The 22,131-nt window shown below is 38.3% G+C and overlaps 1 protein-coding gene across 1 annotated transcript; it reads left to right on the top strand.

Annotated features, from left to right (window-relative positions):
• Positions 1–302: 302 nt before the first annotated feature.
• LOC115727076 lies at positions 303–1,115 on the top strand. The gene is made up of 2 exons (XM_030657230.2): positions 303–557; positions 663–1,115. Exons 1-2 carry the CDS (start codon positions 303–305, stop codon positions 1,113–1,115), a joined length of 708 nt encoding a protein of 235 aa, XP_030513090.2.
• The last annotated feature ends 21,016 nt before the right edge of the window (positions 1,116–22,131 follow it).

Below are 22,131 nucleotides of genomic sequence, written 5' to 3'. Positions count from 1 at the left end.
ATAATCTAGGCCTTCAAGAAAGATTGCATTAGGTGAACAAAAGGTAATGAGATGCACAACCTTTGCATTTAGATTTACTGTTGCAGCATAAATTTACTTATGTCTGCTGAAAATGTGTTATTTGACTAAGTATATCTGTAATGCTCGGAAACGAGTTCATATTTTCGATTTGGCGAATTTTTTAATTCATTTTAATGATTTGCCTCATGTTACACTCCATCACTTTACGTTAAATGGCATCCCAAAAAGAAACGGTCACTGCTAAGTAGACCGAGCCATTGACACGATTGTTGGTAAGCTTGATGGTAGATGAGGTGAAAAAGGGGAATCGAACCACCTCTACTTTCAACAAAGCAGGGTGGAATAACATTCAGCGCGAATTCAATGAGCATTCGAGGTGCCAATATTCTCTGGACAAGTTCAAAAACAGGGTATTCAAACTGAAGAAGCGGTATGGCGGTTTCAAGAAGCCGATTAACCAAACCGGATTTGGATGGGACAATGTCAACAACAAGATTATTGTGCATGAGAGAACTATTTGGGAGGATCGTATCAAGGTATAGCCTCACTTTTGGGTGTTCATGCCAGCTTTGTATATATATGAAAGAAGTAATCTGTTTTAAATTCATTTGTTGATGTATACCATTTTGAAAATGATGCAGGAGCATCCTGACCGGGGTACATTTAGAAAGGATGGATTTCCTTTGTATCCCCAACTTTGTGTGGTGTTTGGGGATATCTATGCTCTTGGAGAGTTTGCATCAGGAAATGTACGGGACCAGATTTCATCACCTGAAGGTGACAATGGTGTTGGGGATGAATTTGCTAGTGGTGTTGCATTAGGTACTCCGGAGGAAGTAAGGGCGGAAGAAGCACATACCGAATATGGGTTAGATGATGAACACCAAAGTGGACAAGGGTTGAATAATAAATTGATGGCTGTCCCAGTTCTCGAGAAGCACAAGTTGAATATGACTCCAAATTCGAAGAGAAGGAGAAAGAGCACTTCATATGAATTTGCCAGCACATGCAAAGCCATTCAAGAATCTCTCCAAATGAAGATGGCTCAATCATCACATATCTCTGTCACCTCACAGGCTCCATTGCCCGAATAACCTTTCTCCATGGGAGCCTTCATTGCCATCTTGAAGAGCATGCCTAACATGGAACCTACTTTTTACGCCAAAGCTTTGAATTATGGTTCCATGAATGCTGCTTGAAGAGAGGGTTTCATCTTAACGGAACCTGAATGGCATCGTGCGGTTCTTGATTCCATTTAAATAGATGTTGGCATATGTTATGGATTTCGTAGTGGTTTATTTCACAAGACCTATGTGTTTGAGACATTTGCTCTTTTTTTTAATTTTATGCGACTATGGTTATATTGTGACTGGTTTTCTAGTTGATATTGGATTGCCTATTTACGCGTAGACTATTATTTAGATTGCTTTACTTTTCAATAAATAAAGTCTTTCATTTCTCACTCTCGTTTCATCTAAGACTACGGTATGGTCTCATGTGTTGACACTTTTCGTGTTATAGGTATTATGGATGGAGTTAGTGATCAAGTAGCTTCAGCTGGAGGAAATGAATCAAGTTGTGAAGAGTTTGATGAGGAATATTATCATATACTGCATGCATGGTTATGTATTGGTCACCTGCATAGGGCCCTCCATACGAGAGAATGTATTAGGGACAACGCTTTGTCCGGAGCGGAATGGATAAGTGAAATTCTTAATGGACATTCCGATAGAGTATACGAAGCTTTTAGAATGGAGAGACATATTTTTCTTAACTTATGTGGTTTGTTGACTACAAGAGGTTGGGCGGCCGACAATCGATATCTTAAAATATCCGAATAGCTTGGGATTTTCTTATTTATAATTTGTCATGACAGTTCCAATAGAGTCTTGGCCAAGAGATTTCAACGTTCGGGACGGACTATTAGTTGGTACTTTCAATTAGTTCTAAAAGCGGTTCGAAAACTTGCAAAGGAGCTTATCGCATGACCTCCCTTAGATGTTGTCCCACGGGAGATTCTCATGGATCCTAAGCACAAACCTTACTTCAAGGTATCATTTTTATCATTTCTTTCCATCGTTGGTTTAATGTTGTTAATAATCTTGTTTAATGTTGGTCTGTGATAATTGTGACAGGGGTGCATAGGCGCCATTGATGGCACCCATATTGATGCGAGAGTACCTGCTGCAATGCGGAATCATTTTACATGTAGGAAGGGAACTACTACTCAAAATGTATTATGCGCGTGTTCGTTTGATATGAAATTTACATTTGTATACGCTGGTTGGGAAGGATCCGCTAACGATTGTCGGGTTCTCGCGGTAGCACTCAAGGATCCCACACTACAATTTCCACGACCTCCTCCAGGTAATTGTTTGCTATAAATGAGTACTTGTCCTTGTGATTTTCCCGTGATCGCTTGTTATGACAAATGTCCGAATACTTTGTTATAGACAAATACTATGTGGTCGATTCCGGTTATGCATCAACATCGGGATTTTTAACACCTTTTAAAGGTGATCGGTATCATATAAATGATTTTAGACGAAATGCAAGGCCTACAAATGCAAGAGAGCTTATTAACTATAGACATTCTTCACTTAGGAACGTCATTGAGAGATCATTCGGGGCTTTGAAGAATCGCTTCTTCATTTTAAGACGTATGCCTCCATTTTCAATTGGGGAGCAGGCACATATTGTCATAGCGTGTTGTGCCATTCATAATTACATCCGCGACCAAGATAGGAGAGATAGAAACTTTTCTGAATATGGAGATCCTGAGTATGTGAATGAATCTATGCACGATGAGGTGACAGATGATGTTATATTGACCAAGGAGGGAACCGAGATGAGCGTTCTCAGAAAATGTATTGCCAATAAAATAGCGAGGGATCATGGTATGGAGGAGATTCCATGATTTTGGGTTGCTCGGTTGTGACATGCTCTTGTTGAATGAGATACAAGTTTTGCCCCTTCAAACTGGTTTTGCCTCCAAGGGAGTCAGGTGTATAGTTTTGCGGAGTCCGTGACATATTATTGTGGCTTAAGGTTTTGTTTGAGTTAAGTTCGTACATGTGACACAAATGCTATGCATCAGGTTAGACTTTCAAACTTCTTTCTAATGAGTATGTTCGGATCTTCTTTGAGGTTGAATATAGTGTTGCTAATTTATTTGTTTCCTTCAAAGTTTTCTCCCTTTTCATACAAGGTACAAATGGAGTTGAACTGCGAGGGGGAGTTTTCATGTGTGCAAGGTGCTTGTGATCACGTGCTTCATTATGTTAGTCATTGTAAAACTGAAATACACTCTTTTGAATAGCAAGTTCATTTTGAATGAGCTCATGTCATTTGTATCTATTACGAGGTCACTGTAATTCTAAAGTACACACTATCTCATGTGTATCTATTCCTCTTGTGTAATGGAAAGGCATTTTGATGTAAATACTCATTGTAATTCTGAAGTACACACTTTGTTGAACTTGTCGCACAAAGTTTTTGAGTGCTAACCTTCTCATTCAGCTATGTATTCCTCTTTAATATCGACTTTGATGGAGACCATCGGATTTGTTCAAGTATATAGGTATCAAATTTCCCATGCACGATTTTTTTGGACTCCCTTTTCAGTTTCGATTTTGAGGGCATGTTTAGGATTCATTATTATCCTTGAGGGAGAGCAGATTGTGGTGAGGAAGATTCAATTATATGAACACAGATTACCTTAGCCTGGATCATTGTGCTGCAGAGATTGCAACAGTTCACGGTTTCGCACCGATGTGTGGCTTGTTTTCGTTCAACTTCTTGTCATACTTTAGGTTACCGAAAGTTTCTTCGGTCTGTGCATTCATTTATCGCTGTTAATTGTTAAGCCCTTGAACGTACAGTTGACGTAGGTCCAAAAGAAATGAGGAAAAGGGTTCGGGTAGTTTCGGCGTCATGATTTCCTGGAGAAATCGGATTGTTAGTATGAGAATGACATGAGCCCGCTAGTTGATCACTTTGTCCGGAGCTATATGATGTCTACGCTAGACTATAGGAATTCATTGTTTCCAATGCCACCGTGATTCATTTTGTAGCCTGGTTTAGAAAGCTTTGGGTAAATTTCATTCTAAGATACAGAAATTTTTTTTCCCTGCTTCATCCGTGGTAATACACTTCATTGCATTTAAGATCAACTACGATAAATTTCCTCCATATTCTTGCACAGGTTTCACCATAAGCAATTAAGGTTTAGTTGATGAGTCGTTGGACCCTTGTTTTTGCATAGGTTTCACCACAAACAATTACACTTCATTGCATTTAATAAATTTCAGTTGCGGATGAAACTCAACCCCTATTTTTGCACAGGTTTGACCATAAAGCAATTAAGGTTTAGTTCATGAGTGGCTCGATTTACTCTAGCTCTTTTTAAAATCCCATTTCTTTCAGCCCCCAAATCAATAGACAAATTGAAACTTAGATCTAGTCAGATACAGTTCTTGAAACTAATGTATTCAAGAACAAAGCGGACATCTCCTTGCGCGATGTGATCTACTCGTGCGAGTAAAACTTTTACAAGTATTTCATGGAACTCAATAAAATGGTTCTTTCCCGAAACTATGAGCATTTTTTCTCTTACAACCTGCTATGAGGACATCACTAACAGCCATTCCCAACATAAAAAACGTTACCCTTTTCTACCTAAGTAGGCCGAGTTGAAACTCAAGAAAGCCAAATGTTGCGGGTAGATTCTTCAACACGAATCAATCTACCAGCAAATTTCAAACAAAGAACAGACAGAAAAACTTTGCCAAATAGCAAGACAACAAAATTGCCTTCATTCAAATCACTAACAATGAGCATATATATACAGAATAGGTTCGTGATCCTTAACTTTATGTCAGCTACATAAATTGTGTTATCACTATAAACAATAACAATACAGCCACAATTATCTTCAATCTACAATTTTTTTTCTTCGGGTATGCCGACTCTTGTTTTACTTGCTTCATTTGTTTCAATTGTGCCTTGAGAGCTTTAACCTCGGCGACTATTGAGCAACCATCGTCTTCATCATGAGTCGATATTGGTTCTTGTTTGGCATTGTTCCGTTGCAAACTTTTGGACATACTACACGATTAACCGATTTCCCCGTCTACCCAAATGAAAAAACCACAACTTTCCCCTTTATTACTGCAATTGTATCTTGGGCAGCCATGGTATCGTCTTCCCCAGTTTTCCTTCATCTTTGCTGTTCGCAGAGGAGCTTTCGGGCCACAATAGCAAAACACATATGTATCTTTGTCCATTGGGGGAACCAACGTCTTTGATTCCGCCATCCGCAAGAAAGAAGTGTGGATAGCATTAATTTTTTTGCAAACTGTGAGGGTTGAGGATATCATGTTTGAATCCTTCGATTCGAACCTTCCTACATAGAAATGCATTGCCCTCGGTATTTCTTTGTCTAAGAACGAACAACCAACATATATTCTACCCCTACCAGTCACAATCAATACTATATAAATGAAAAATAATGAAATATGTGAATTCACCGATGGTAACAGAGAAGCATGTAAATAAAATTCCAACTCCTTTTTCTACGTAACCAGCTTGTTTGATGTCCCTACACAATGTAGCTCCCAGTGCTACGGTCAAACAATGATGATCATCCTTTAATTTTATCGAGTAACCATCTAAAGCCATATCCACTGCCCTCAAGCATGGTTCTCGGGTTGATCCCGTTACACCAACTATATTAGTTCATGATTTATCGCACGTATTAAGTGAAAGTACTATCGTTAGACCACATTAAGATGGAACAAAACTTACACAAGCCATTCCGATTATACAATCACTTGAAAAGTTCAGCGAACGTGATTTTGATGTTATCCAATTACTATCATGCATTTGACATCACACATTCGGCGAGAAACTACGTGAAGTTTCAAATGTAATTCACTAGTCATAGAAGCACCATTTTCGAGTCTCTCTGTGGAGGAGATGTTAGTTACATTACAACCAGCATCTACATGTAATTCAGCAAGATAGCTAAAGCAGATCTCTCTTGGTCGCAAATTACTTGAAGATATTCCTCAATGGAAGGTGATTTCTCACTAAAGTTAGGATCAATGGCAATGCACACTGGTATAAAGACTTTTTCTTTTTCCTTCATTGAAACATAAGATCAAACATCAACCGTATTGCGGGCATTATAGCACACTGACACTCTGTAAGATCTTCCCAGATAACTCTCCCAACAAATCACATTTTACCTCCCGGTTTGCATATAATCCACACTGGTTGTGCGTGAAGTTTCCAAAACCTTTACAAATCTAAATACCTACAACGATAGAACACCAAACTATGGCTGGTGATTTTTAGGGATTCCAATTGATCGAGGGAACTTACCGAGTCTCTGTGGTGCGAAAATCCCCGGGCTTCTTGCTAGAGTCAATGGCCGGCGTCCGTCGTCGAGAGGTGAAGGGCTTCGGTGGTGACTTGCTGAGTCGCTGTGGTGCGAAAATCCCCAGGCTTCTTGCTAGAGTCAATGGCCGGCGTCCATCGTCGAGAGGTGAAGGGCTTCGGTGGTGACTCAGGTCATCGTTGTGGTGCGAACATCCCCATGCTTCTTGCTAGAGTCAATGGCCGGCATCCGTCGTCGAGAGATGAAGGGCTTCGGTGGTGACTCAACGAGTCGCTGTGATGCAAAAATCCCTAGGCTTCTTGCTAGAGTTAGTGACCGTCGTCCGTCGTCGAAAGGTGAAGGCCTTCGGTGGTGAGCGTCCAACGGCTGCGCAAGAGTGGCGATGAAGAGGAGGAGCGAGGGTCGTCGAGCATCTGATGGCCGCCGACGGCTGTCTTCCGTCCTCAAGGAGTGACAATCTTCGATGGAGCAAATTTAGGGTTTTGCCTGTTTGCTTTGGGGAGGAGCGTAGGGTGCTAGCATCGTTTTCATTTTGGCCAGAATTGGAAGATCGACCAAAGGGAAAAAGCCCAATTGTTTTTGTAAAAGTGTTTTGTGCTGGGAAGTTACTCCGAAGTAAAAATTTGCACTTATTTTCAAACGAATTTCTATTTCAGAAATAGAAATTTTAAGCCATTATCAAACAAATTTTCCTGTCAGAAGTAAAAATTTGTTTCGGTTATCAAACGTATTTCTCCGTCAGAAATCAACTTCCGAAGCAGAAATAGAAAAAACTACTTATGCTAAAAAGCAGAAGCTGAAAAATTCACTTCTTGCCAGAATGACTTCTGGAACAGAGAAGTGTTATCATGCACTACCTTACATAGCAGCACATTTCTATTTGGGGAGGAAAGAACAAAACTCACCTTCCTATCCTCTCAAAGCATATTTAACTATAGCTCTCGTAGTGTGACAAGCGACAAAAATCTTTGTTCAAAATCATCTTAAGCCACGTTACGACAACGAGGTCTTAGTTGAATCCAGCTCCACGTTCTATAAAAGTCAATGTCCTCATCTACGTGCAAGTAAACGATTTTTTTCCCAGGAAGGTTGAAACTAGATCTCGCCACGAGAGCTTCTTTCCATTTAGAATTTTTTTTTTAATCCTAGTTCTAACTTCTAACGAACTTTCCTATGTTTTGTAAATTACATAACGGGGTGGTACACGAAATGCAAGAATTTAACTTATCTCCCACCCGAAGTCATAAGTGCTAACCTCCAGATTTTTTAGCTTGATTGGTTTGTGGGTAGGGGATTTTCATCGTAGTAAATGGAAGTGATACGGTCAAATCTCATCACCTGCATGCGAATTACGCTAGAATAGGGCCATCTACATAGGTCATGGGACTCGCTCGATATTTCATGAGGCTTTTAGGTAGACAGTCTCACGCTCAAGCTCCTGGGTCATAGAAGGGAAAAAAACGTAAGTACCTCATAATTATTTAGTTGAGAGAGATTATATTATTTAGTCAAGATACTTTTTGTAAACAAGTTATGTGAGATATAGGATTTTCGATAAACATACGTGACTAGATGAACAAGTTTCCGAGTCTCAAATAAGTTGCTCCGGACATGGACCCAATGATTCCTTTCATCTCCTGAAAAGTTTGTTGGTAGTCAAGATTTTAAGTTACCACGGCAAGGAACATATCATAGATAGCCCTCTTGATGGAAGAATTCAGTATGATCGAGTCCAATGCTCTTCCAACAACAAGACATCCTAGTATGAGAAATGTGAAATTGATGAACGCCTTTCCGCGATCGCTTTGTGTCGTTCGCGAACTGATGCCAAACAGCATGATGAGAGCTACAGTAATCACAACAAAGGTTGTTTGCATGTTCATAATTAAATCCTTAGCTCCGAGAAGAGCAAATGACCATCTAAGTGAGGATGTCAAGAAATCTTTCAACCTTTCATTGATGACATCCTCAAGAAAGCAGATCTAGGATAATTTATTTATCGTACAAATAAATAGTACAAAGCTTGTAGTAGGAATGGTCCATCTGCATGCTCAAATCTTGCTCAACGGAAGCTTACTCATCCACAAATGGGACAATACAATTAGTCTATATGAGAAATCTTAAACTGATTAATGACGACTCGTGATCGAAATGGATGGATTTTGCGAAATTTTGTATGATTAAAAGTTCCAAGAAACATAGAAAGCCTGATGCCCCGAAAGCTTCATGTCCAATTAAAGTAATGGATTACTCCCACAGCATCTCCCTTCCATTGCTCTTCAACGAATAAACAAAAAGGCAATTCTAAAAAAGTTGATGAAAAATATCGCTGTGATTAGTGACCACATCTTAATAGCAGGTTAGTTACGTCTGTCATCGAAATGCAAAGTTGGTATCCTCCTTATTTTTTTTTATCAGTTATAGAGACAATTTAAAATGAAAAAAGAAAAAAAGTTATTTCCTTGTTCTAAGATGTTTTATCAATTGAAATCGGGATCTGATTGACGGTATATATTAAAGGCAAATGCATGGAAGAAGACAAACGAGAGGAGAACGAAAGGACGTCTGGCTGGATGGCATGCAGGTTCTGGTGCGCTTCCTTTTTCCTCCTCTTTGATCTCTCCATCTTCATCTTCCACTCTTCCTTAAGTTGCCCTTTTTTTTTACAAAGATAAATAAACAATAATCTACAAAATAATTTTTGAAAAAATAATTACTTATATCGTTTCAAAATAATTAGTCAATAAAAAATATTTAATTCTCAACAATAACTTACGTTTAAATATTTTCTGTAAACGATGAAAATTTTGATCGTTCGCTCATTGTCGTAAGTGATACAAAGCGATTATGTTTAAGAAAATATTTTCCAAATCATCTCATTTTTCGTGAAACAAATGCACCCTTAGAGTGGCTATTCGTGTGTGGATATCAATCTCCAGCTACAAATTCTTATCAAGCCGTATAATTGATAAAATTCACATTTTCATTATGTAAGTGTATGGTTGTATCTGTGGCTGTAATCGAGTGTTCAACTCTTTTGGAGTCTAGCAATTACGTGATGTTCGTGCTAGTTTTCACACACCTCAACTAGTCTACCTGTCTAGACGATAGGGGCTACTCCATTGTATTGATTAGATTCATTTAGGGTTTTATGCATGAAATGCCCCCCAACAAAATTTGAACCCAAGATCAAAAGGAGATGACCAAATTTCGATACCATCTATACCAATAATTTGTAAGTCTATAAATGTTAATAAAGACTTTTATTTAGTAGGGAGTCCTCAAAAATTAAAAATGGAGTGATTCACCACATGGACATTTATCGAGTGAGATTTACCTAATTCAAAAAATTGTTATGTGCTAAATCTTGAATATGATTGACTTAACATCTCGTCGGAATCGTGAAATGAGGCTGGCTGAATTTTGTTTTTTGTTTTTTCCTATCGTTTCTCTCGATTCCAAGGATTAGAGGTTACCTTCAACTCAATATTGATACCTAACACAAGTGACCATAGCCAAACGCGTGAGACTTTCTGACTTTTTCTCTAAAGAATCGCGTGTTCGAACTTGCTTACAATAGTGCACGAGCAAATCGCTTGGAAAGAGAGAGTCCCTATGCTTGTAAGTTTGTGGAGCTGCAACAACGATTTATCAATTCTAAAGATTATCCTTGGTGAGAAATCCTACGATAACGTCATGAGAGGTCGCTAAGTCATTGTGACTTTTTCACCTTTTGATTATTAAAAATCTCTAACACGACTTATGATTCCTTTGTCATCTGCGATGCTATGTAATCTTAAACGGTAAACATGACATGATTGGGTTTTTCATCACAATTTTTGCGGGAAAGGGCATTGTGGATTCATACTACAGGCAGGACAAAAAGAAAAGTGACGCCATAGGGCACATAATTTATAGGAAATAGATTTGCACTGTCAATCTCGGACAAATATGCAAAAGTTGCAAATTTAATATATCAATGAATAATTTCTATAATCTGACTATACATAATACTAAGAAAAAAGCTTGCACTTTCATTTCACCTAATAGTTGAACATCTTAAAATACAAATGGAAAAAGACAGATAAAAGAGTGTCGAATTCCATCACGACATCAACTAGACATTGTTGTCCCCAACTCCGCCTCCGTCACCACTGATGGGTTCAATTGCAGGGTTGTTATTCATCGATGAACCTTCTCTGTGCGGAACATTAGTTTTCAAAAGATCTTCAATGATCACTTTTGATCTAATAAACAAGTTTCCGAGTCTCAAAGATATTGCTTTGCACATGGGCTTGAAGACCAGTTTCATCTCTTGATGAAGTTGTTGATAATTGTGATTTGCAGCTACCATGACGAGGAACAAACCATAGAGAACCCACTTGATATAAGAATTCAGCACAATCGAGTCAATCGTTATTCCAACAACAAGGCATCCTAGTGTGAGAAACATGAAAGTGATGCCTGTCTTTCTCCAATCGCTTCCTGTTGTTCGCCAACTGACGACAAAGAGCACGATGAGAGCTGCAGCTATCGTGATGAAGGTCGCTTGCATGTTTAAAAGTAAACTCTTAACTCCTAAAAGAGCCAATGAACATTTAAGCGAGGATGTCAAGAAATCTTTTGCTTTTTCAACGATGGCATCTTGTTGATCTCCGGTACTACAAAAAAAAAAAAAAACCACGAAACCTGAAATCGTTAGTTCATGAGGCAAATAATACCAGCTTGGAGCACGAGCTGTCCACCTGCATGCTTAAATCTTGCTTTATATAAGCTTACTTATCCACAAGTAAAACCCTCCAGTGAGTTGTACACATGAAATATGACGGTGGCAATCTTTCCCAAATTGCATAGTCCATATAATTAGTCTCAACGGATCGGTTGCAATGAGTAATAAATGACTCTCGGTCAATATGGATGGATTTTGCAAAAATCGCACAAGTAAAAGCTCCAACAAATGTAGAAAGCCAAGTGCGCTCGATTGCTTTTGACCCATAGGAGGATGTAGTTCATAGGACTTGTGCATCGGTCCCCGGTTTGATCTGGTGGATATAGTTGATAGGAAGTTAGTTCCGTTCAACCTGGAAACCAAATTTGACTGGACCGAACTGACTAGTTCTAGCTCATGTTTCTAAAGTTTTTTTTTTTTTCACTAGGGCAGAGGGTTGTTCTATCTCAAGTATGTTGTTTCAACTTGGCAGTCTACATCTTTAGTAAATGAAAGTCGCCTGTGTTAATTTAGCTTCACAGTGTCAAATCAGATAGCCTCAGGAGTGACATAATCATATCGGAGAAAGATGAGAGTGGGCATTTGCCAAACATGAAAATGAAGAGAGACAAATGTAAACGGTGATGGGGATGGTGAGTCTCTGTGGTTGTGGGAGCCATTGATGAGCCGGTCCGACTCTTGTTGGAGTTGGGGTGTGTGTGTGTTGTGGGGAGGAGTTGTTGAGGTGGAGGAGGAGAGACAGAATCCATCGGGAGAGAGGGGAGAGGAAGAAGATCATCAGCGTGAGCGAGAGACCGGGGAGAGAGAGAGAGAGATTGTGTAGTGGAGAGACAGAGGGGGAACCGCGAGAGGATTAAATTATGGGGACTGTTTTGAACGCAAAAACAAACCTCGGAGCCTCAGTTGAAGCAACGGTGATGTCAGACATGGGGTGTGTGCCCCCTTAGCTTTCCCAACAAGGAAATTTTGACGTCTTCTTTCAGCTCTGCGCAGAGACAAAAGAGTTTGCAGTGAATGAATATGAATGCTCCACAGTTGAGGCATGCTTGGTTTTTTATAACAATATATTTTTTTCCCTTTTCTTTTTTCTTCACGTCTGGCGCTGCCCAACGCCCCACGGCATCACATCATCAAACACTTCATTTACCCATCTCATCAGTATCTCATCAAGTACAGATTCAAAAAAAAAAAAAAAAAAAAACAAAAGAGAAAAGAAAAGCAAGAAGCCGAATGCAAAGACTTTCTGGTTTCTACGAAGGTTCAGAAGCATTTCATTCTCCCCCCGTCGTCGGTGGCCGCACGAGGATCCATGTCACCACACACTTCATTTCCGCGTGAAGGTGGACAATGAATAGCTCTGTCCAATCAATGTAAATTATGACGTTTCTTTTTAGCTCGGGCGAGAGGCGAAGATTCTTTGCCGTTTAATGCACTCTCAGGCCTACTTTATTACTTTAGGTTTTTATAAAGGTTCATAAGAACATGTGCATCTTGTTTGCAAAGTCTCATCTATCTCACCCAAGTCCAAGCCTGGCTTCTTTGTGTTAGATTTTGTGGCATATGGTACCACAAAAACTAATATTTTCTCCTTTGTCCCGTTCCCCTCCTGATCGACATTTTCTGCTTTCTTCTTTTTGTCTTTTCTTAATCTCTGAAGTTTCCATGCTGGTTTGCATTGAAAGACCATTTTGCTGTCTCCCTTGTTAAAGATTTGTCCCTCTAATTTTTAGGTCAAATCTATAATGGAAAATGTAGTATGAAGGGCAAAATGTAACTAGAAAATTCTTTTTTTTTTAAAAAATTTTTGTTTGCAGAATAATGTGAAGCGACTTCCAAATACAAGAGTAAATTTTTAAAAGAAATTTCTTTGTGGAGTATAATGTGAAAAATTGTACACTTGAGTGCCTATATAAAATCTAGACACGTCACGAGCAAATCATCAGAAATGGATAGAATACAGCCATATTGGTAGGTCCCCAACCTATTTAAAATCCATACATATTAGGAACAAATCACTAGTCGCCCCAACTTACCCCACCACAAACAAGTATCTTACTTTATTTTAAATATTATCCGTATCTAATAACTAGTATTCAATAAATTTTACATATGCCAAGTATGGATTTATTTTGCAATTCAAGTTTTCATGCTTGAATACAGGTGGATCAATTGGGGGCCAAGAATGGATTTGGGCCGTATGAAGATGGTGGGCTTGTTGTCCTATTGATGGGCCTCCAATTGAGCAGGCTTCAACCGTCTTATTCATGATTGTTGCTTAGACCAAGCCTTCTTCGAGATTTCATTTGCACGTTAGATCAAAATTCACACGATGGCACAAGATGATCGTTAATTACAATAAATTATCGAAGCATCCTGAGAATGTAATTACTAACAATGTCTGATGAGGTGCGCAATTGAGGGAGAATTATAAAAAAAGTAATAAACCTATTGCAATTGTGTCAATTTAGTCCTAAATCTTTTTTTGTCAATTTTTTTTTTTTTTTTGTCAATCAAGTCATAAATCTTTTGCACTTGTGTTAATTTAGTTTATTCGGCCAATTTGCATTGCCAATGGCTGAAATGGACATCGGTCATCCTACGTAGCGTGATCGATCCTGATGTGACGTGATGTGGACAATTTTCATGCTATGATTTTCAACAAATATCAAAATTCACTTCCTCTTTATACCATTTTTTTTCTCAATTTTCACTAACTTTAGTTAGAATCCAGAGTAAATTATAGCTTCCCAGCATCTCCTACTACCAAATTCAAACTTCCTATTGATTGCATGCTGCGAAATGAAACCCTGAAAGTGTTCGCGCACGAGCGCGAACACCATCCATTATTACAATTTTGAGGGAGAAAACAACATTATTGGATGGAAAATTTGTGGACTTTATTGTACGCCATTTGATGACTTTTATTAGATGGATTTTGCTCATATAAAAAAAAAAGTGTCCCCATGATAGTCAATGAGAATCCATGTAAAGAAAGTTGGCAGCTTTAGATACACTGTTTTTCTCCTGTGGCTTGCAATTAACACCTTATAAGTCGAAATTTTCGTATTAAATACACTTAACAAGTGGTTAGATGAAAATATCCTTTCTCTCCTCTTTCAATCTCTCTGAAGATGCCAAACGCGTAACTGCACCAAACATATTTCCGTGATGATTTTCGTCCGCACACGAGGATGAAGATGAAAATTTCTTCTTTTTGTCCTTTTGTAATCTCTGAAGTTTCCATGCTGTTGCTAGATCATAATGGTTTACATCGGAAAACTCTTTTGCTGTCGCCCTAGTTGATGATTGGTCCCTCTAATTTAGGTCAAACTGTAATAGAACATGTAGTAGAAGACAAAACTAGAAAATAACAATTTTCTCCTTTTTCATGTGTGGGATAATGTGAAGCAATCTTCGAACAAGTATCTTACTTTATTTAAAATATTTTCCGTATCCAACAACGAGAATCGAATAAATCATACATGACGTCAAGTGTGGATTTAGTACGAAATTCCACTTTTCATGCTCGGAGACAGTTTTGCATGCAATCCCACGGTGGATCGATGGTAGCCGAGAATGGATTTGGGCCATATGAAGATGGTGGTCTTGTTGTCCCGTGGATGGACATCCAGTGAGCCGGCTTCAACGATTGGTTTTACAATTGTTAGATCAAAGTTCACGTGATGGCACAAGATGACCACTCGTTAATTACGATGGTTTATCAAAGCATCTCGCGAATTTCATACAGAAATAATCCATCCGCAATCTATCCATGAAGATGATCACTATGTAGGTAGAAATGCTGTTGAAGTTTGCATCCTCCTTTTGAAACTGCCAGACGAAACACAATCGATTGGAGCGTGACCAGTATCACTCCCCTTCACCACCATTGATCCTTATCTCTCTCTATGCATTACCGTATGTGGCACGATGGGATAACTATATTTGACCTCTTTCACTTCACTAAGTACCTGATCTCCATGTCTTTTTGTTGCCTTGGAGACTCTTTCTTTGACCTATAAAATTGATGTCCTCTTAATTTTCCCTCTGCCAACCTTGGGCGAAAGCCACCCTCGCCGGCCCTAGGTGAGGGTCGCCCTTGCTAGCCTAGAGAGGGACTTCCATACAAACCTCAGGCATGGGCAGCCCTCGCCTAAGACTAATGGCCTCCGCCAGCAATCGACAACCTGGTGATAGCCATTACAGAGGGAAAAGAAAAGGGAAAAAAAGAAAAAGGTAAAGAAAGAAAACAGAGGAAAGAAAAAAAAGGAAAAAAAAAACTATTAGGAAATGGTCCACGTCAATGCCGGATGTGTTACGTATGATGGCTAGCATCCAAGTTGGCGATTTCAAGTCAATATTGATTGGATGAACTCATTTGTCAAAACATGAAAAGGTTTAAGAGTCAATTGACAAAATTTAAAGTTTTAGGATTGAATTGGTAAAAATGTAATATGTTTAGGATTCTTTTGACAATAATCCCCATCTACTTGTGATAAGATTTCCGTGAAAATCGATTTTGAAGAGATGAAATTGCTAAGATATGAAGCCCGGGTTGGATATATTGGGTAGAGTTTAAATTGCCAAAGTTGACCCGTGTAAAAATGGGTCAAGAAGGTAAACATAAGCAAACAATAGGCACAATGAGGAGCACTGAGCAACGTAAATCTCGACTGTTTTGAAGGCAAAACTAACCTCTGAGCTTCAGCTGAAGTAACGCTGATGTCGGACATCGATCCGTGGTAGCTGTGCATCTTTTCCAAAATCGTGTCGGCCATTTTTTCCAATAATTGGATCATGATGCTGTTTTTCCTTCTTTTGTGCAGCGCCTAGGGCACCGTGAAGATGCAGAATAACCTTTTCAACAGACTTTTTATTCACGTCTCTCTCTCTCTCACACGCGCAGTTCATTGTTCATCAAAAAGGGAAAGCCTCCGGCTCTATGTGCTGGAATTTTCCTTGAGCCGAGTCAATGATCGAGGTATTAGAATAAACTGCTGGAATTTGTTATGTCTTTAATCAGCGTTCACTAATTTTAGTTAGAATCCGGAGTAAACTGTAGCTCATCAGCATTTCCTAGTACCAAATCCAAACTTTTTGCTAACCGCATGCTGCGAAATGAAACCCCAAAAGAGTCTATAGTAAAGTCAAAATGGCACTAGTATAAACGTTATAAACAGTATACAAGCTGATAACAATAATCGCACTAAAATTAAAATTATAACAGTACAATAATAGAGCTGAAAGGAAATGGAATTGCAATAACAGCACAGAAAAAGAATGAAAACGATATAAATAAATATCGAGGGCTGCGTTCCACACATTTTCCTTAAAACAAATTCGTCCCCTCTAGTACGTGCTTGAGGTTTTGTGAACGTCTGTCTCTCGGGATACAACGGTTGGCAGCAAAGAAGCAAACATAACACTTCAAAGCTTTCGGTGAACTTGAATAAACTAGAGCTGAACACTATCAAAAAGCAATGCAAATGTAGATAATAGAAAGAGAGGGAGAAGATTTTTAGTGCGGAAAAAAGAATGGGAAGCCAACTACTCATAGGGTAAGTGGGGCATTTTGGGAAAAAAATAATAATGGTTGATTAAATCTATTGTTATAATATTAATTCTATAATAGCAATGCCATTAATCTACCGTTACTCAATTGATTCAGCAATTATTACAAAAAAAAAAAAAACTTTAATCTGCCGTTACTCAATTGATTTAGCAACTGTTACAAAAAAAAAAAAACTTGTGACAATTTGAGTAGGAAAAAAAAAAAACAAAAGGCAAAATGGGCTCTTCGTGAGGCCCACCTTTTGGTCATGCATTCGTGCACTCACGCCCAAGTTTCAACTCGTTAGGCCTTCGTCGAGGTTTGGGATTTGCACCCTCCTGCGTTTGCGCGCGAGGCATAGTGCTTGTGCTATGATAGTTGCCACTCCAAAGAAGGGTAACTCTATATAAAGCACTCTAAAACCTTCTTTCTTTTCAATGTGGGATTAATGTTTTTCACTTCCCACTTCCAACTCAAGGTGTTATTTGAACATCAATTTCTCATTCATTTACCCTTCAATTTATCCCATATTTTCAACAATCCTCCACATGAATGAAAATTGTTTTAGTTTTGACTTTGTGATAGTGTTCAACAATTGAAACCTGCATAAGAATAGGTAGGTGTTACCCTTTGAACCTTCCCTTGTGAAAGTATTATTTACTTTACTAGCTGTCCAAGAGACATGATGTCCTTGAACTGCCCTGTTTTTTTATGTAAATGAACCATACACTTCACACATGAATCATCTAAACGTTTGTTCAATTCTTATGTTTATGTTCGTTTTGGCCATGAACATCAACCTAGTTCTGCGAGAGTTTTTAAAGAATTTAGCCCTAAATAATTCTCCTTTGAAGCGGCCCCACTTCTCTCTCACATAGGTGATTACTTAATTTTGAGTAATTTGCTTACTCCACTTAAGAATCATTAAAGCAAACTATCCTTTTTTCCTTACAATAGCATTGATATTTTATAGGAATGGTTTAGGGATAAACCCCACAAGTAACATCACTAAGTTTATATAATTAGGTTGTCCCTTTAAACTTAGATCTTGGGATCTCCAATCAACTAGGTTAGGTTTCCTTTATATCAACTTATTCTTTCATGGGTTTTAGTCCCATTTCTCTTGTCGATTTTTCAACTAACTCTCTGTTTAACCCTTTGGTTAGATGATCCACAATATTATCCTTTGACTTTACGTAATCAAGAGAGATAATTCCAATTGAGAGTAGTTGCCAAATGGTATTATATCTATGATGTATATGTCTATACTTACTATTGTACATGTTATTATGTGCTCTTCCAATCGCAGATTGACTATCACAATGTATACTGATTGGTGGCACGGGTTTTTGCCATTTTGGAATGTTCCTCTAAGAAATGGTGTGGCCATTCAGCCTTTTCACCATATTTATCCAAAGCTATAAATTCAGATTCCATTATGGATTTGACTATAACAGTTTGTTTACGGGATTTCCAAGATATAACTGCACTTGCTAGTGTAAATACATATCCATTAGTAGATTTTGAGTCTTTTATATCATATATCCAGTTCACATTACTATATCTTTCTAGAACAATTGGGTATTTGGTATAATGCAGGCCATAATTCCGAGTATACCATAAGTACCTAAGTACTCTCACTATTGCTTTCCAATGGTGAGCATTTGGATTGCTCGTATATCTACTCAATCTACTAACCATATAGGCAATATCCGATATAATACAACTCATTAAGTACATTAGATTTGTAATAACTCTAGAATACTCCACTTGAGAAATACCTTCTCCTCTATTTTTAGACAGATGAAGACTATTGTCTAATGGTGTTCTAGCAATACCATAACCATTCATGTTGAATTTTTCATAGTGTAACTAGTTTAAAATAAGACCTTTTGACGTTCTTATGATTTTAATTCCTAAAATCACATTAGCTTTCATGTCAAATCTTGAATTCAACATATTCTTAGGAGATTTGATCATTTTGTCATCACTACCAACAATGAGTATGTCATCTACGTAAAGACACAAAATGACATAGCCATTTTATGTCTCTTTAATGTAGACATATTTATCACATTCATTGATCTTAAAATCATTGGTAATCATTGCATAATCAAACTTTTCATGCCCCATGCTTTGGTGCTTGTTTTAGGCCATATAATGATTTCACCAATTTATAGATTTTCCTTTCTTGTCCTGGAACTATAAAACTCTCGGATCATTCCATATAGATTTCTTCATCCAAATCTCCATTTAGGAAAGTTGTTTTTACATCTATTTGATGTACTTCTAGATTTCGCAATGCTGCAATTGTAAGTATCATCCTAATGGAGTTTATTCTTATCACAGGAAGAATAAGTATCAAAGTAATCTAAGCCTTTTCGTTGTCTATATCATTTGATTACAAGTCTAGCTTTATACTTATCAATAGAGCCATATGCTTTCATTTTCATTTTAAAGTTCCATTTGGACCCTAAAAATTTACAACCAGGAGGAAGACCCACTAGCTCCCAAGTATGATTCTACAAAATAGAATTAATTTACTTTTTATTGCTTCTTTCCATAGAGGTCCCTCGGAAGAATTCACAGCGTCTACATAATTTAATGATTCCTTTTCTAACAAATGAGTTAGAAAATCATTTCTAAATGATTTTTCCACTCTTGCACTTCTGCTACGTCTCGGTTCTAGTTCATAATTTGAATCATGACTTTCACGATCCGAATCATAACTTTCTTCATTCATAGTTTCCTTCGTTCGTTTAGACGAACTTGATCCATCATTGGATTAACAAGGAAATACATCTTCAAAGAATGATGCATTCCTAGATTCCATGATCGTATTCTTGTGTATATCTGGAATTTTAGATTCATGTACAAGAAATCGATATGCATTACTATTATGTGCATATCCTATAAAGATACAGTCCACCATTTTAGGACCCATCTTTGTTTTCTTTGGTGTTGGAACAGTCACTTTTGCAAGACACTCCCACACTTGTAAGTATTTGTAGAATGGTCTTCTACCTTTCCATAACTCATAAGGGGTTTTATTCTCTTTCTTTCAAGGTACCTTATTTAAAAGGTAATTGCTTGACAAAATAACTCCACCCCACATATTTTGAGGTAAACATGAACTTAGTAACATCGTGTTCATCATTTCTTTCAATGTGCGATTTTTACGTTCAACAACACCATTTGATTGAGGTGAGTTACTTCATGTATAATTCCATGTTGTGCACATAATTCATCAATTGGTATTTCATATTCACAACCTCTATCACTTCTCAATCTTTTAATTTTCTTATTAAGTTGATTTTCAGCTTCATTCTTATAGAGAACAAATTTATCTAAGGCTGCATCTTGCTTTTAAGCAAATACACATAACAATATTTAGTGCTATCATTGATAAAAGTAATAAAATATTTATTAACACCTCTTGTTTGTATGAATTTCAAATCACATACGTCACTATGAATTAATTCAAGGGGAATTTTGCCTCAACGCAAATTTCATATTTATGTTTTGAATCAATTTGGAATGAGGGTATATGTTCCAAGTTAATTAATCTACGCAATGTATCATAATTAACGTGCGCTAGTCTACCGTGCCATAAATTGGAAGACTCAAGCAAATAAACGAAAGACTTATTATCTTTATTGATAATTGTCGGGACCCCGATCTCGTCGGCGGGAGATCGTGGGCTAATGGGTCACCCTTCCGGCCCAGTTGCGTGTGAACCTTCGGACGCGGGCCTTTCCCAAGGCCCATTACCCAAATCGCGACGGAGGATGAAATCATAGTCGACCTTCGGTGTGGTCTAGTGACATGTGCTACGTGTGCATGCCAAGAAGTCGCCACCAATTGTTTTGTGGAAGGTACGATTGGAAACCCTATCGAATAGTCGGGAGTTTCTATTCGATTCTGCGAGAACCAGAGAAATGGGATCGGGGATTTAGTTACGCCAACTATCAGAGTTGACGCCCTTTCGGTACCTAAATTGATTGAATTTTCTAACCTCGGATTTCATGCATATGAGTGGGGTACGAATCCTAAATCTAAGAGTTCATGCAGATGGGAATGATTATCCTAGCAATCACAATCAATCAAAGTAAATGCGCAAATCAAGGAATCCATAACGTGCGGATAAATCGCATCAAATCGGCGTGGCATTCCTAGTATAGCCCTATCAGCTTAGGGAAGGGACATTCAAAGCATAAGAAGAGGTCTGGAGTGATTTGGAAATGATTCGCCCATGAGGGGCAAAATCGTAATTTTGAGAAAATCCGGGGGGCGATTTGCCAAAAAGGGCAAAATCGTCGTTTCGGAAGAGATCTGGAGTGAGAAATGTTGAAAATAGGATTGGGCACCTAAACTGACCTATTTCCTAATTTCCGACATTTTTTTGGAATTTTCTGGAATTTTTTATGAAATTTTTTGGGACAATTTGCCCTTGAGGGGTAAAATTGTCATTTTTGGAAAGATGGGGAAAATAAATCTCAAAAATAGGATTGGCCAGTTGATTGTGGCCATTTCTCAATTTTTAAGAATTTTTGGAATTTTTGGGAATTTTCTACAATTTTTCCTACTTTTTTTGGGATTTTCTATGATTTTTCTATTTTTTTGGATTTTTAAAAATCATTTTTCGAATTCTTTTTTTTAAGAAAAATATTTTCCGGGCTGGATCGGGTGATCCGGCCCATGACTCAAGAGCGGCCGGCCCGGCCCACGTGGATCCGGATCGGCCTCGGCCAAAACAACGTCGCTTTTGGAATTCCGTTCGAATTTAAAAAAATTCAGATTTTTCATTCAATTTTCAAAATTCCCGCCCAAATGAAATGTGTGTCCCAGATTGCGCCACGTGTCTCTCTCTGGACGCTCCGATCGGACAATGAGATCTATGACTCAGGGTGAGCCACGTGGCTTAATATTGACGCTTCGATCAGAGGAAGAATCTAAGGTTTCAAATGGGCCACGTGGCTAATCCACGGCCCTCAGATCTAGAGATCAAATCTATGGTCAGGATCGGACGACGTGACTAGTCCACGACTGTCCGATCAAAAGTATTTTTTATTCCAAAAAATGATTTTTCCTTTATTCTTTTTTTTTTTAAAGAATGATCAAACGATCAGAATTGTGACACGCGGCCAAACCTGGGCCGCGCGATCCTAAAATATTTTTTTTATTTTTGAAAAATCGGAATATTTTCAAAAAATCATTTTTTATTTTCCAAAAAATCCCAGATCACGACACGTGGCACCACGCTAACCGTCGGATCAAGTTTGTTATTTTTTTGTTATTTCTGTTATAACCACCGGCTGACGTGGCCGCCACGCGTAGTCGTTGACTGGGTCAACTCTCATTGACCGGTCAATGCTTCGCCGTAGAAGACAACCGGCGCCGGCGATTTTCGCCGGCCCCTGGCCGGAAGTC

The sequence above is a fragment of the Rhodamnia argentea genome, chromosome 3 (genome assembly GCF_020921035.1).
Source record: "Rhodamnia argentea isolate NSW1041297 chromosome 3, ASM2092103v1, whole genome shotgun sequence".
Lineage (NCBI taxonomy): Eukaryota > Viridiplantae > Streptophyta > Magnoliopsida > Myrtales > Myrtaceae > Rhodamnia > Rhodamnia argentea.
The sequence above is the reverse complement of the archived record's forward strand: the minus strand, read 5'-3'. Positions and strand labels throughout refer to the sequence as shown.

Coding starts and splice junctions, on each gene's coding strand:
- LOC115727076 (XM_030657230.2), top strand. CDS start 303: ATGGTAGATGAGGTGAAAAAGGGGAATCGAACCACCTCTACTTTCAAC. Junction 558..662: donor TTTGGGAGGATCGTATCAAG/GTATAGCCTCAC, acceptor AAAATGATGCAG/GAGCATCCTGACCGGGGTAC.